General features: G+C 35.1%; 1 protein-coding gene across 2 annotated transcripts in view; it reads left to right on the top strand.

Moving 5' to 3' along the window:
• The window catches only part of LOC149780209 (centrosome-associated protein 350-like), a 379234-nt gene that overhangs the window by 101125 nt on the left and 260782 nt on the right, over positions 1-17327 (top strand). For both annotated transcript variants that reach the window (XM_089936968.1, XM_089936967.1), the window contains exon 5: positions 3720-3801. In XM_089936968.1, the coding sequence (XP_089793094.1) occupies positions 3720-3801 (82 nt within the window). The remainder of the gene's footprint in view (positions 1-3719; positions 3802-17327) is intronic.

Here is a 17327-nt window from a genome sequence, read left to right as displayed (position 1 = left end):
TGAAATACCATCCTATATGAAATGTACATGAAATACCATCCTGTATCAATGTACATGAAATACCATCCTGTATAAATGTACATGAAATACCATCCTGTATCAATGTACATGAAATACCATCCTGTATCAATGTACATGAAATACCATCCTGTATAAATGTACATGAAATACCATCCTGTATAAATATACATGAAATACCAGTCTATATAAAGTTACATGTCAAAGAACAAACAGAAAGAATAGAAGACAATATTAAACAATAATTAACATTTATCCATTTTCAATTCAGATCCAAAGGATTGCAGACCTGTGAGAGCATCAGAAAAACCTTTGACTCAAATTAGAACAAAATTTAAATAACCGCATCTCATAAATGGCTTTGTAAAATTATACCAAAATTTCACAGAGTATATTTATATAAAAGCTTTAAATTGCCACAAATGATGCTAATTTACAATCAAATATAGCTAATGCTATAAAAAGTAAAAGAAATAAATGGATAAAGATAAAAGGAAAATTTGCAATAATTTCTGAAAAACATTTGACAAATTTTGACCAGATTTGATTGGGGACATATAGGTACATCATGATACATTTTACTTTGGTTAGTATTTGACCTTAGCAGTCTGACATTCATTTAATACACTTGCTTGTGAGCAATACCTCATTGACTTGGGCCTCTTGGTTGCAGGTCCTTTGATAATGTTCAAAGACAGTGATATGAATTTGAATGCAAATTATTCAGCGTAGAGACAGCATGATATATTTTGATGAATTTGTCGTGTATTACCTTTGTGTTATTTGAATACTAATCCAGAGACACATTTAAAAAAAGTTTTTATGTGTTATATCTGAGTATCTCTTGCACATTATGATGTGCATAGAGAATAAATAATACTTAATTGGTCACCTTAAACTTTCCTGTAATTTTCAAATTATCTGATTACATGATCATGCATTACATTTGTGCATTTCTGCCTTTATCTGTCTAATTTTCAGATCATATGATTGCTGAATCGTGTTACAGGTAAATGGATGGCTGCATGGTGACTATTTCTTTCTATGATGCATTTCTCTCAGATTTGGCAAACAGCTTTAAATACAGAAATGACTTGTGTCTTAATTAGCTGGCATTTGTAAAGGTCCTGAAGTTTGTAAATATCCAATTTGAATTTTCCACAGACTGTAGATCATGGTAGAGGTACTGACTTGTAGGAGTGTGGAGACAATCCCTCTCTTCTGCATGGGTGGTGTAGTCAACCCTGGTCTGTTAGGATATCCAGGATAAGAAGGAGATCCAGGTGTCTATTAACTTGAACAAACCTGACCAAAACATAAGTAGTGTTTAGTATCAGATAATAGAAATCATCCAATCTGATCCATTACAGATATTAATCAGAAAGATAGAGAACTTTATTGGATACACCAGTTCAATAATCTTCATCTAATAGGGATCAACATTTCTGTTTCAATGGGAGTCCAGGCATTTCTTTTCTAAAGGTTATGATAGATCTGTATTATAGCAGTTTCCCAATGTGTTGTATATACTTGCATTTGGGTCAAGACCAATTGTAGACAGCAGAGACTGTGATCTGTTGTCACATAATAAGCTGGTAGATCAGAGTTTATGTTGTTTGTTATACTGATTACCCCTAACAAACTGCATGGACCCAGATCTGTCAGTGCATTATGTGACATCAGATCTGTCTCCATGCAGTTTACATACAGTTGGACTAGATGACGTACAAGCAAGTATATATTGTAATCCCTATTTGTCACAATTTTTATCAGTCAGATTCATGGGAATGAAGCTGATCATGATGTTATACATTTATGACTGAGTTGATGATAGGATTTGAACCAGCATCCTTTTGGTTGTAAATCCTGCATGCTGACCAATGAGCACCAAGGTTCTTGTGTACATTAGTTACCTTTTATGACATATTGGAGATTACATTGGGTCTGTTAAACATCACTGACCAGGCAGCCTCAGTGGTTAGACATTTAAAATTCAAAATGTAAATATGTGTACACATACTCTAAGAACCCACACTATAAAATCATTCCGATTACTGTCAGTCCATTAGCAATGTTGTCACTATATACTTGCTAATAATAATGGTTCATCTGCAAGCAACATAGACCCAGATCTGCTGGCACATTATGTGGTGACAGATCTGGATCTATGCAGTTTTGCAGTGTAATTGACTTTTATGCAAGTATGTATGTTGTATGGGTGTGAATCCCATTAAATTGGTATAATTTTGTTTTATTGCTTCTATTTACTGTGTATAATAATTTATAAGGTGAGGCCAACTGAAAACTGCACAGACCAAGATCTGCTGGCTCATAATGCACTGGTAGATCTGGGTTCATGCAGTTTGTTAGGAGTAATCAGTAAACAAACGAGGCAGACCTTGATCTGCAGGTGCATTATGCTAAGGCAGATCAGGATCTTTGTTGTGTGCAGTTTGACTCGACTTGTAAGCAAGTATATAAGTGCCAGTATTTTGTTTCATGGCTCCCATAAACAGTATTATAAAAGAGGGTACAGTTGATTGAGACATTGACTTGTTTCATTAATCAATAGAGTGTTTGAGATCTATAAATTATTGATCTTTTTGTAACCAGTCTACTTGCAGCATGGCATGTTTGCTGACTCTTTGGGTAATATGATTTATATTTCTCCATTGGTGATCAGGAATCTCAATTGACAAACTGCAACAAAATTCAGATGACAAACAACCGATGTTACAATAATATTAATAACCTGACAGAGTTCAGTATTCTGTTTGAATAGCTGAGAAATGATGCATTACCTTATAATCGTAAAACAGCAATGTATCCAAATCTTTGTAACAGGCTTATTTTAAAGGATTGACTGGCAGAAGTACATAAATATCACTATAGAGTCTGCCATATCAAATAAAGGAGGGAACTATGGTCACTGGACCTGTCCTTGAACCCTTGATTTCCTAAATGCTAGTGGGGTACTCTGAAAGTAACACTATAATAGATCTTTGTCTGATTACTGCAGCATGTTTCTCCTGCTTTTTTTTAGAGATGCCTGATTAGATGGGGGCTCAAACAAGGGACTTACTGCGTCTAGCTGAGCACCATACCACCAGTCCTAACTCTTGAGCTTCAGTTTGAAGTTGAGAGTTAGTTTGATCATTGTCAGTCACAAATTACATTACTTTTGAGAGCATGATCCTGACTGGCTGATGGTACGTGTGAACTTTAGATTGAGTTTTGTGATATCAGGGCCTGATCAGGATATCAAAGACATTGTTCTTATTGATCTCAAGGTTTGATCAGGTTTTCCAGTCCAGATTTACATTTATCTCAAGGCCTGATCAGGTTCCAGCATTCACATTCACCTCAAGGCCTGATCAGGTTTTCCAGTCCAGCATTCACATTGATCTCAAGGCCTGATCAGGTTTTCCAGTCCAGCATTCACATTCACCTCAAGGCCTGATAGGCTTTCCAGTCCAGCATTCACATTGATCTCAAGGCCTGATAGGCTTTCCAGTCCAGCATTCACATTCACCTTAAGGCCTGATAGGTTTTCCAGTCCAGCATTTACATTTATCTCAAGGCCTGATAGGCTTTCCAGTCCAGCATTCACATTGATCTCAAGGCCTCATTAGGCTTTCCAAGCCAGTGTACCTATTCAGTTCTTGTGATAGTAATATATATGGTTCTGTTGTATTTTGCAGGCTGTGGTAGATAACTATGGACGGTCAGCTTATATGAGATCGAAAACTCAGGGAAGGGGATCTGGTAAAGTTAGAAGATTAGGTAAGTAGATAGATAGAAAGGACCAGTTAATCCATTAAACACACAAACGGATACACACACACAGAGTTGGAGCCATCATCTTCCAGATTGATGTTGTAAAACTTATATTAGTGAGCCAGTTAATGACAAACTTTGAGTGTGGGCATATCTTGGGATATATAAATTGTGTCTGCTAACATTAAATGGATGTAACCTACTTTCAATGGTTTATGCATCATTTGTTAAACATGATATAATTGTGTCCAGCCAATAATCAAAATTCATTTTTACCCTTTTGTGACCAAAATTCCTTTTGACCTGTTGTAACTTTAATTGCTTTTGACCTATTGCAACCAGAGTTGCGCTGTAGGTACATCTTAAGACATTTGAGGTGTACTGAAAGTTGGCTGACATTGACCTACTTTCCAGGTTTCTTCTGAAGTGCATAAAATTATGTTCTGGTTATGATTTCAGTACCCTTTCCTCCTTGCCATTTAAGTTGCAGTTTGTACATCTTGTATTGAATTTATCTGATATACCAAAAACTGGATTAGTGATACCAACTTTCCAGGACTTACTCAACATGGCTAAAATAAAATGGTGTTCTACTGACACATGCCATAGAAGTGGTGGGTGGTTGGGAGAACTTTTGAGTTTGTAAAAACTCTAGTTCAAGCCAGGAGGGCATATTGCTTTTTCCAAACGTGTGTCTGTGGGTTAGTCCTTCAAATTCTTACATTGTGCTCAGATCAAGTCCACAAATCAAAGTCATGGAAGATAAATTTTGTATGGTAGCTCCCAGTGTCATTCATTACATACACTTTTTTTAAAGAATAAAAACAAACATTAGTAAAAAATTTTTAAGAAATAAAGCATACATTGGTTATGATAATATAGACCTTGTTCATAATTATCTCATTTCCAAATACTTTTTATTTTTTAACTGGCATCAGTGTTCCTTGAATTCAGAAAAAAGCCTGACTGTATTATTCCAGAGCAAATTGTTAGTTATTTTATTTTAAATGGATGAAGCTGATTATTAATTAAATAGCTGTAATTGAAATGAAATTTAATAAATTTACATTTATGGTGTACTAAAGTGTTAACTCGTACTATTCTTGTAGAGGTTATGGTACATATAGACTTCCTGCACCCATCTATGAATGATGTTGATCCAGATCTACTTTTGCATGTTAATCCAGATCTACTTTTGCATGTTGATCCAGATCTACTTGTGCATGTTGATCCAGATCTACTTTTGCATGTTGATCCAGATCTACCTTTGCATGTTGATCCAGATCTACTTTTGCATGTTGATCCAGATCTACCTTTGCATGTTGATCCAGATCTACTTTTGCATGTTGATCTACTTTTGCATGTTGATCCAGATCTACATTTGCATGTTGATTCAGATCTACTTTTGCATGTTGATTCAGATCTACTTTTGCATGTTGATCCAGATCATCTTTTGCATGTTGATCCAGATCTACTTTTGCATGTTGATCCACAGACCAGGGTCTAATTGTTAGCTTATAAAGATTGAACAACTCTGATCACAACATTATACCCAGAGAAGATTCATTTCAGCTCCATATTACAAAGTAGTGCACATTTATTTGAAGACAACCCCCCAACAAAATCTCCACTTTAAGCCAAATGAACAACCCCTTGTCAAAAACAACCCCCTCCCCTCCAAAATAATATTGTGAACCCACCCCAGATTAGCAGACAACATGCCGGCAAATCTCACGGTTCAATAGGCATTGTACATGGGAAGTATTCTACTTTGGCAAAGGGATCCCCTTGATAATTCTATTCAGTCATGCTTGCTGTTATGTAAGGGTATTTTATTGGAAAATGAAAGCTGGCTTTGATGTCGTTAAGTTTGCATACAGGTAAAACAACATTAATGTAAACACCCATGTTTTGTCAATGGAAATGTATTTTAGGGTCAGGGAAGAAATAAAGTCCTTGTATTACAAACCGCATTATCAGCTCTATCAACCGTACTCAGTGAAATTGAGTAATGAATTATAATTTATGATCCAGGGTGCTTGAAAGTGAAAACAGTTCTTTTGGAACATTTTTTTCCTTCTTCCGCACAGTAGTGAATCTTAAATCCCAAATATTGTATTGTGATTTTGTTGTGTCAAGTCCCAAATATTGTATTGTGATTTTGTTGTATCAAGTACCAAATATTATATTGTGATTTTGTTGTGTCAAGTTCCAAATATTGTATTGTGATTTTGTTGTGTCACTATGTAAACTTGTATAAAGTAGGTTGTGGTTTGTGCTGTTCGAGACAGACACTTACGTGTTGAAGAGGTCAAGTTTAAAAGTTGTTTTGAAAGACAACAGACTGTCAGTATTGCATACTTGGTAGGAAGCTGTTTGCAGGTGTTTAAACATGTTTCTGATGTTTAATTCCAAATTTATCATCCAGATTTCATAATTCATTGAGGCAGGATCACTGTGCAATGCTAGGCTTACTTTGCACCTCTGCAGTTCCATGTAAATTTTGGGGTTAAGAATTATTATGCTAAATTTTGTGTTTTTCACCAGTTTTTGTAGGGTTGTCTCTTCTCAAAGACCACAAGAAAGAGAGAGAGAGAGAGAGACAGACAGACAGAGAGACCGAGAGAGAGAGAGAGAGAGTTTTGCATGTTGTCAGAGTTTGCTGTAAAATTGTCATGAAATAGAGCAAGTTCAGTGGGTTGTCATTGTAAATTTCCACAGCTCTAATGTCCAACCATAAAACATGGGGATTAATTAAGACTGAAAAAGAGAAAAAATGTTTGACAGTGATTCTTAGAATTGTGAATCATACTTTCTTAACACATTAACCCCTGGTGACGAGTTAATGTGGCAGGAGGTAGTACCCTACCGCCGAGCTCTGTAGCGTCAAGGTCATGTAAGGTACACTAAAGTGGGTGGTATTATAGAAAGGTAGACAGATGCAGCTCTACAATGATACCAAATAATCTGGAAGTTCTAGTTGCACTACAAAATTACAAAATACAGAGGGAAAAACCCGATTTTTTTTCACCCAAAATTCGGCCATGGTCGGAATCCAATTTTGTATCCAGATTTTTGACTTTTTGGTCTCAGATCTAAGGCAGACCAGTATGAACTGCAAACAGACAGATGAACCTTTGGAAAAAGTAGGATAAGATGGGCAATTGGAATAAAGAGTGGTCTCGATATGAAAATAACTTTTACTCTTCTGCTGATGCACAAGCCAAATAGCTTGTGAAAAACGATGTTTCTAACACAACTAGGCATTAGGTTATTGGAAACTCACGTGGAAGTTGATGTCTTAGGATGTATTCAGAAAGAGCTTTCAAAATGTGTTTCCTACTCAAATTTCAGGCAAAAATGACGAAAACCTCCAGGGGTTAATATGTTAATAAAGTTTCATGATCTGTCATAGCCTAATGCAGTAGTAGATCAGAGTCTATGCAGTTTGCTCTATGATTGATCTTAACAAACTGAATAGACCCAAATCTGTTGACACATTATGTGATGGCTGATCTGGGTCTGTGCAGTTTGCAGTTTGATTCTGCCTTTATATGAGCATATACATGGTACTTTCTATGGAAGTTTGTGCTAGTAAGTGGAGCTCTAGGTCAGAATGATTATTTTCATTCTTTTAGAGAGTGTGAAACAACATAAATCTAACAAAAATGTCGAACAGTGTCAGTCCACCAAATGTTAAAAACAGTGTCAGTCTACCAAAATATCAAACAGTGTCAATCCACCAAAATGTCAGTGTCAGTCCACCAAAATGTCAAACAATGTCAGCCCATCAAAACGATGATATTGAAAACCAGTTATCATTCAAAAGAAATAATTTGGCAATTTATTTTGCTTGAAATTTAGGTAGAACTTAAATCTTGATAAAAAATACAAATATGTAAAACAGGCATAAATAAATTGTTACTGTAAGTCAGTTATTTTCATGGGCATCACCTTCAACAGAAATGCTAGCATCTGTTACTCGTACTGGGAGTCATAGATCAATCACAAAGATGGTACAAGAAATAGAGGATATTTGCTTGTATCAAGTGAATAATGGATATTTGTCCAACAGTAAATATAGGATATTAGTGAATAATGGATATTTTTTATTGATTGCGTGAAATATTAAGTTTTATTAGTAGCAATAATGTACCTGTCACTATTGCATAGCTTAACCGTTTTGTGTAAAAAAAATTATTGTCCGTTCAGTGTGAGTACATCCTCCCACAGAGGGGAGAATTACTATTAAGACTCGGTGTAATTGTGCACCTCACTTGTGCCTACACAGAACAGTAAATCATTTTCAAGTATGCCATTTTAAAATTGTGTCATTCATAATGTGACCAGAGAAAATTTGCTTACTGCAAGTTTAAAACACATTCAGTTCTAATTTCATGAGTATTTCATCTAGTGTTGCACTCATTCATCTTGTCTTTTTTCTTATGCCATTAACCCCTGCCCATTTGAAGTAATACATTCTGAAAGATCATTGTGGGTTACCACATATTCCACCTTTTATGGAAGTGGGGAAACCCTCTTATTTCAAAATACAATTGTTTCATGGGTGTTAAGCTTTAGGCCCTACTGCATTTGATAGAAATTCATAAAATTCCCTTAGATAAATAATTAAATATCAGTTCTTTCTAGGTCACCATTGTATATTTTAATACAAAGCATGGCACTTCACTTTCTTACTGTGTGTATTCTGCGTTGCTCTTAAGAACAGTAGAGGTTAATGACTCAACATCTTCGTTATTATAAGAACAGGAGAGTGAGAAGACGGAACTTTCTCTTGATTGAATCGCTGTTTACCTTGTATAAATACATGGGTGTATATAGCAACCAGTACATAAAATCACATGACTTTCATGTGTGAAAACAATACAATATTTTTTTTAATGTTCTCATTCATATAACTTTAATTTCAGAGAACAATGTTGGGATGGTCCGTGGGAAAGTGTGGCCACAAGAAGGGCCCTTGATACACTCACCTTATTTGGCACACATGATCGAAGTGCACATATAAAAATTATTGTATTTTTTGCACAAGATGGACTGATGAAGTCTGGAGTCTACCCAATTTCAGATTTATGCATAAAAGGCAGAGGAGTGTGTGTGTGTGATTTGGATTTTTAACGCAGCTTTAACAATTTGTCAGTCATATCGCTACAATATCTGCAGTGTAACAGTTTACAGTGATGTCTAGCATTGGGGCATTATGCTGCAGATATGTAGCATGATGTCCCACCCAGTCACATTATCCTGATATCAGGTCGACCAGTCCTAACACTAACTGTTAGTACTATTTTTTAAAGTGTCTGGTATGACTCTGCCAGGTTTTGAACCCACAACCTCCCACTACTGAGGTAGATGCTTTAACCACTAGGCCTCCAGAGAGGTCTAAAAGGCAGAGAAAATTTTCTCAAGAGCCTCAAGAAGAAACCTACTTTATTTAATAAGGCTAGTTCTTCAGGTTGGTGACAGCAGAGTCCCCTGAGTCCCCAAAGAAAGTTCGATGAGTAGATTGCCTTCCTCCAAGAGGGATGAGAAGCTGAGTACCTCTCGTGTTCAAAGCTGCTTGTCTTAGGGTGGCAAGTTACACCCTTCCAAGAGGGAAGCTGCATGGCATCCAATATTTCTCATCCTACTTCTGGATAAAAACACAAATAAATAAAAAAACAATGAAGAAAAAAGTAAGCACATTGTGGGATTTAAACTGGTTATTTCTTTGTGACAGGTGTTCCATGCTTAATACTAGACCAAGCAAGTAATAAATCAAATTATTTATCTTGAAAAATCCACTAATTCATGTACTAGCATAAAAGAAAATGGAATAATCAAACTACTTATATCTAGACTAAATGGAATGGCTTTAAAATGACTGCAGTGAAAAATAAACTTTCATTTTCTTAACAGTTGTTGTGTAATTTTAAAGAGACACATGTATGATGGAGTTACAGTAGGCACTCTTATTTCTGTTCTAATCTATCTGTACTGTAAAAATTCTTATAATAAGAACATGTGATAATAATGGAACATTGATTTAGCATCAAATAGAACTACTATGTATTTACACCAGTAATTAAGAGGAACTTCTTGTAAATGTTCATAATTGTGGTCATGTAATAAGCTAGTAATAAGTAAATTAATAATAGGCAGGGTTCCCTGAGGGTGCAGAAGACCCCATAAACTTTGCCATGCTTTTCCTTGGAAAGGTGTGAAAAAAATGCATTGGGTCTTGAAATATGTGGTTTGTAGAGGCTACAGACCTGCCAGCCCTCACGATTTGGACATGAATTTCACAAATCTGTATAGTGATTCACAGATTCATGCAACATGCAAAAAATCACGAATTCCCCAATTCTTAATCGGCTTAATTTTATCCCGTTAAATGTTAGTCTAAATAGCAGCAGTGGCACTGATAGCCATAACAGTCCTGTATTGCTAGTTGCGATGTTAGTAGAACTATATACAATTGTTAGAGTTTGCCTTGTAGCAAGCATTGTAAAGTACATAATCTATATTTAGAAACAGAAATTTTACAGATACTCATGAAGAAACTGGGGCCCAGCTGGCGAGGAGGGGGGGGGGGCTTATGTACATACTCATAGCAACTGTAATTTTTTTTAACACTAAAGAAAGACAGGTAAGTGTAGGAGTTGATGAGATATTGAAAGATTAGCATGTATCACAATTTGCTTGAGTTCATTTTTTTTCTGCACATCTCTAATCATTAATTGTTCATTAATTGTTCGATGTTTCATCTTCTGGATCAATACCATTTCATAATTAAACTACACTACACTTAAAATGTTTTCACCTCTGAGGAAAAAGATATGTATTCCCAAAAAGGGAAGTGTAGATAAGAGTACACTAAAAATTGAACTTGCATTCTGCCATCAAACATCAATGTACATTTTGTTTTTCACACAGTAGTGTGCTGCGAATTTTAGTATTGCATTGGGGCGCATATTGTTGTTTACAATTTACATATCATACATGTATAATAAAATTATATAGTACATATATGACAAATAACTTTTAAGCAACGATATCAGCCCATTTGGGCATGTGGTGGAACAAAGTAAAAAAGCATACTGCTAGCAAAAAGCATATAGATATTGGGAAAATTAAGAGAATCCACAGCATTCAGCTCTGCAGTTCTTTAAGTCACCTACTCAAATCCTCCAAGCTACCAATTATGCAGCATTGTTTGTGAGTTTTCTTGTTGAACATAACCTGCCTTGTTCAGTTGAAGATCAGCAACAGTGAATGTGAAAGAATATTCCTATTGTTCAAAAAAATAAGACAAACTTTAGTGCCCTTAAAATTTGCAACAATTTTAGTCACCATGATTAAACAGCAGACAAGAAGCTTGAACTGTTTTGAAAACAAATTTACCATGGCCCAATTGAGGAAGTTCAAGTCTGCCACAGCATCATATCATGACAAATAGCATGATGTTTGTGTATATCAGTAAATTTGGCTGCAAATAAATTTGTACATGTAATTAGTGTAAATAATATGTTATAAATTTAATTTGGGATTTTCATATAATGCAGTACTGACCATTAAAGTGGATGTAGCTAGCATCATGGTACAAGTTTTCACTAATTGTGTTCAAAATTCACTAATTTTTATCCCTCTTTTCACTAGTTGCGAGTCTGGAGGGTTGGCAGCTCTGCAGCTATGAAATCAGTGTAAACTTGTATCCCATGAAATAATTGAATTCACAGGATGATCAGACAGATTTGCATTAGCTCTAATGCTTTGTTTTCATGATACTCATGTATACATTGTGGACCCTTCTGCAGGCTCGGGGATGTAAAATATGGCAGATCCAGCCTCCTCCATGTTGTAAGATGTGAGTAAGAGAGACAGGAACTGTTGTGGTGCAGTGACTAACGTGCTGGACTAACTACCATGGTATATCCTTGGGGAAAGCACTTTACTTCAATTGCTTCAGCATAAATAACCTAGTTGTGTTGCTGTGCCATACAACTCCAAACCAAGCCTACATTGGTAGATATTCAGTAGATTTCCTTTTTTTCAAAGTTACACATAGCTCTCATGGACATTAAGGACTTTGATACATTTTGGGAAACAAAATGGTGTATGTACATGGCTTGAAATGCATTATTGGAATTTTGTTGTTAACTTATTTTATGTCATTGATTTAATTTCACCCCAACGATTACCTGTCAAGACATATAAAGTGAATGGTAAAGCAATTGTCATACCTGTACCTATAGCTAATTATCATGAATTATATTTTTAAGATCTGTAATAATTTGTGAAAATAGATATTTCTTAATTAATTTGTTATTGCAGTCTTCAATTTAGTGCTGTCAGAAAGAAAATGTTTTCTGATTTATCTGTTGGTTATAAGTAGACTCCATAATTGATTTTCTTAAATATTAAAAATAACTGCTGACAAAAAAATGATCAAAGGGTCTAGGAATAATTGGGCAAGGTGTTTAGATTGGTGTAATTTCACCAGAAAAGATTTGTTTGTCATCACTGTGGCAGTCATCTAGAATATCTTGTTATTGTCACTCCTTCTAAATAGATTCTCATATCAGTATTATGTTTTTGATTAAATACATCTTTTTGCATCTGGTTGGTCCCAAATGAAAATGATTATGATATGATGTCTAGTGGCCATCTTGAAATCTGAAATCTTGGTATGGATACTCTTGAAGTGATGGTCATTTCAGCATGGAATTTTCACTTAACAACTTCTTCATCTTATAATGTCTATTTGATCCTTAAATGAAAATGGTGCAAATCTTGCATCCATTATGGCCTACGTGGCATCCATCTTGAATTTTGTTTATTTGCCACTTTTGCTGAAATCGATGGTCATATCAATAAGTTGTTTTTTGCAAGAGGACTTCTTATGGCATCTGGTTGAGCCTAAATGAAAAATGATGGCAAATTGACATCCAGCATGGCCTCCGTGGTGGCCATCTTGTAAATGTTGTTATTGCTACTCATCCTGGATGGATTAGCTTATCTACATGGGGTTTGAACCAAAAGACTTCTTATGATATCTAGTGACCCCTAAATAAAAATTGTGCTGATATTACAAACAGTTTGGCTAATATGATGGCATTCTTGAAATTTTGTAATTGTTACTCCATCTGAATGGATGGGACAATTGATATAGCTTTTACCCAAAGCCTTATTCTGAGGTCTACTTGGTCCTAGATCAAACTGATACTTATCTTGCATCTAATGCAGACACCTTGTGGTCATCTTGAAAAACTTTTTATTGCTCAGGAAGATCAGAGGTGGGTTTTTTTAATACTCAGAAGATAAAAATGAAGTAATTGTCTCTATTTTGTTCAGTTACAGAAAGGATATGCTCTCAAATGATTCCTTTTACTGGAACTTTTCTTTTCATTATTAGCTGATCATGGCCCTCCAAATCCTTTTTTATCTTGTTTATGTTCAGCCATTTCTAGACAGGTTGCCATTTGTCCATAAATAAGTTATGTGAATCCTTTGGATTTTGTGAAAGTACGATCTTTAAGATTAAAATGTATGTGAGCAAGGAGCTGGCCATTAGAGGATTAGAGAGAAAATTTCAGGTCATTTTTGGCTGATTGCAAAGCCATTCTTGCTTATGGATTGCTGATCCATCCTTCCATTTGTCTAGCATTATCACTGCACTTAATGTCATTTTCTCTCACTTTGCTAGGTGAGTCACATGACTTGGTATGCAAATGTATCATGAGGAGTTCTAGGGTCATGAGTCAAAAAAGCTAATCACTGTGACTTACATTTCATGGTTCACAAACTTGACTTTTATGCTGAGTTTAGTGTCACATGGTTAGGGTTTGTGTTTAAGTCATTTTGTCAATCTCCGTTGTATGTAGAGTTAGTTACACAAGCTAAGTTCATATGTCATGTAGCTTATAAAAGTTGAGGTTCATATATGTCATGTAAGTTACACAAGCTGATGACGAGATGTGTCATGTAAGTTGCACAAGCTGGTGTTGAGATGTGTCATGTAAGTTACACAAGCTGATGTTGAAATGTGTCATGTAAGTTACACAAGCTAATGTTGAGATGTGTCATGTAAGTTACACAAGCTGATGTTGAAATGTGTCATGTAAGTTACACAAGCTAATGTTGAGATGTGTCATGTAAGCTACACAAGCTGATGTTGAGATGTGTCATGTAAGTTACACAAACTGATGTTGAAATGTGTCTTGTAAGCTACACATGCTGATGTTGAGATGTGTCATGTAAGTTACACAAGTTGATGTTGAGATGTTTCATGTAAGTTACACAAGCTGATGTTGAGATGTGTCATGTAAGTTACACAAGCTGATGTTGAAATGTGTCATGTAAGCTACACAAGCTGATGTTGAGATGTGTGATGTAGGTTACACAGCTGATGTTCATGTCATGTAGGTTACACAAGCTGATGTTGAGATGTGTCATGTAAGTTACAGAAGCTGATGTTCATATGTCATGTAGGTTACACAAGCTGATGTTCATTTGTCATGTAGGTTACACAAGCTGATGTTCATATGTTATGTAGGTTACACAAGCTGATGTTGAGATGTGTCATGTAAGTTACACAAACTGATGTTCATTTGTCATGTAAGTTACACAAGCAGATGTCCATATGTCATGTAGGATACACAAGCTGATATTCATATGTCATGTAGGTTACACAAGCTGATGTTCATTTGTCATGTAAGTTACACAAGTGGATGTATATGTCATGTAGGTTACACAAGCTGATGTTCATTTGTCATGTAAATAACACAAGCTGATGTTCACATGATTGTCCTGTAAATTACAAAAGTTGTTGATATGTGTCATGTAAGTTACACAAGTTGGTGTACAAAATTGTTATGTAGTTCACAGGTTGGTGTTGTTCTGATGTGTCATGTAGAGTTGCACAAGTTGGTGTTCAGATGTATCATATAAAGTTACAGAAGCTGGTGTTTAGATGTATCATAGAGTTATAGAAGCTGGTGTTCAGATGTATCATGTAGAGTTACAGAAGCTGTTGCTCAGGTATGTCATACGGAATACTACACCTTTAATTGAAAATCAGGTTACTGGTCTATATTGCATGGTCCATTGATTCGTTAGCTTTTTGTATTTAGCTCATTTTTTCAAGCACTGTTGCCAGTGGAGCGACATGACATGGTATGTAATGGTATGGTGAGTACTGCTGCTATTAGAAAAACTAGATCACTGTTAGATATGTATCAATGTTCGCTGCTTTGTGCTTACATTTGAATTGATCTCAGTTTCATTTAATTAGGGTTTGCATTTACATCGTTTTCTTGTACTATGTTGCATGCTGAGTCACATTAGCTTGAATTTAAATGTGTCAGTTTGTGGTTCTAAAAAGCTACAAAGAATGGTACTATAAGTACTCATGTACAAGTCGTATCCCACTGTAAGGTGCATAGACCTAGATCTACTATTGAATAATGCACTGGCAGATCTGGGCTTATGCAGTATGTTAGGAATAATTAGTAGAACAGAATTACCATAAACCATGATTTGCTAGTGCATTATGAAAAGGCTGATTAGGTTCTGTGTTTTGCTTGCAATAGGACTTGACTTATAAATGACTATATATGGTGCGCAAATTAATACAACTGAATTTACAGTATTTATTATTTGCAATCCAGCAATATCTCCATTGACTGTTTTCTTGTGTGTAAAATTTCTGTACAATGGATCTGTATAGGTTTTGTTGATTTTTTTTGTTTTTGTTTACTTGAGTGTTCAAAAATATATCAGCAGTTACAAAATGAAATATGTATCCATGGAACCATTTTGTTTATAATCCATATTAAGCAAAATTCTGCCAGTATAGAACTAGCAATAATTTTTCATATGATTTAATCATCTATATTTTCTCCCTACTGTTTGCAATTCAGAATTTTAGTGGATATATTGTGGTCAGTTATGTCCAGTTGTGTATCCATTCTTCTCAACATCACGGATATTTTGTGGTCAGTTATGTCCATCAGTCTACATGTCCATTCATCTGAACATCATATGACTTTCTTTGTTACATAAAAATTACACTGAGAGAGAGAGGAGTGTGGTCGTGTTTTGGTATGATGAGTGGATAACAGTGAAGGTTTCCGATTCAGAATGCATTCCCTGGGGACAGAGCTGTAAACTTATGTACCAGTATATCAAATATGCATGTATGTCAGACATTGTCATTGATCTAGTTTTTACTGTTTGCACAGCAACTTCATTGTCTGCAAGAGTTTTTATAAATTTGAAAGAGAACCATTTTTGTTTTCATGATAAGACCAAAGCATTGACATTATTAGTATCACCCGAGTGATTCACGTGTCATTAAGTTCTTTGTATTTTTTTAGATATGGGCTGGTTCAAAAGCATTGATATTTTAATCATGTTAATAGACTTTGATTTTTTTGTCAATTTTAGTGTAAAATTGCCACATTGTTTGGCCAATTTAGTTATGTGTAAAAATGTCTAGCTATACTTACAGGATTACCATGATGGGTTATCAAGTTTTAGTGGGGCACTGATGTCTGAAATTTCATATTTGACTACAATGATGACTGTTGTGATAGCATATATTGAGATCTCAGTTGATAAAGTACCCGTATGCTTCCAGACGGATGTGAGGGTTGGATATAGAGAAAGAAAAGCTTTTTGTCAAGTACAAGGTGCACTTTAATATCTCAATACATGAAAATTGAATGCATGCAGAGTTTGATTCGTACATTCTTAAATGTTATTTCTTAAATTGACCTAATACCAGCTTATCATTTATTTGTTTTTAAAATTAATCAGGATTGATTACTTACTTTATAGAATGTGGAGTGTCAGCCTTAAGCTATTTTTGTAAATTAGCTGTCAGACATACAAGATTAATATTTGAGCATAAACATAAAGGGTAAGATGCCTATCTTGACATCAAAGTTAATAATAAATTAAAGTGTATAATATATATCCACTGTATGGTTATATCCAAAATTAGCAATAAATTAAAGTGTATAATATATATCCACTGTATGGTTATACCCAAAATTAGCAATAAATTAAAGTGTATAATATATATCCACTGTATGGTTATACCCAAAATTAGCAATAAATTAAAGTGTATAATATATATCCACTGTATGGTTATACCCAAAATGAGCAATAAATTAAAGTGTACATAAGGATGTCATAAGGTCAGGTAGTGCATTTATCCTAAGTTATGCAATGTTACAAGGTCAAGATGTGCATGTATCCTAAGTTACTGCACTGTCAAATGGTCAAGTTGTGCATGTATATTAAGCTACTGCAGTGTCAAAAGGTCAGGTTGTGTATGTATCCTAGGTTACTGCAATGTAACAAGGTCAAGATGTGCATGTATCCTAAGTTACTGCACTGTCAAATGGTCAAGTTGTGCATGTATATTAAGCTACTGCAGTGTCAAAAGGTCAGGTTGTGTATGTATCCTAGGTTACTGCAATGTAACAAGGTCAAGATGTGCATGTATCCTAAGTTACTGCACTATC

This window comes from Sinohyriopsis cumingii, chromosome 16 (assembly GCF_028554795.1).
Source record: "Sinohyriopsis cumingii isolate HCF-2022 chromosome 16, ASM2855479v2, whole genome shotgun sequence".
NCBI lineage: Eukaryota > Metazoa > Mollusca > Bivalvia > Unionida > Unionidae > Sinohyriopsis > Sinohyriopsis cumingii.
Note: the sequence above shows the minus strand (reverse complement) of the source record. Positions and strands in the feature narration are given on the sequence as shown.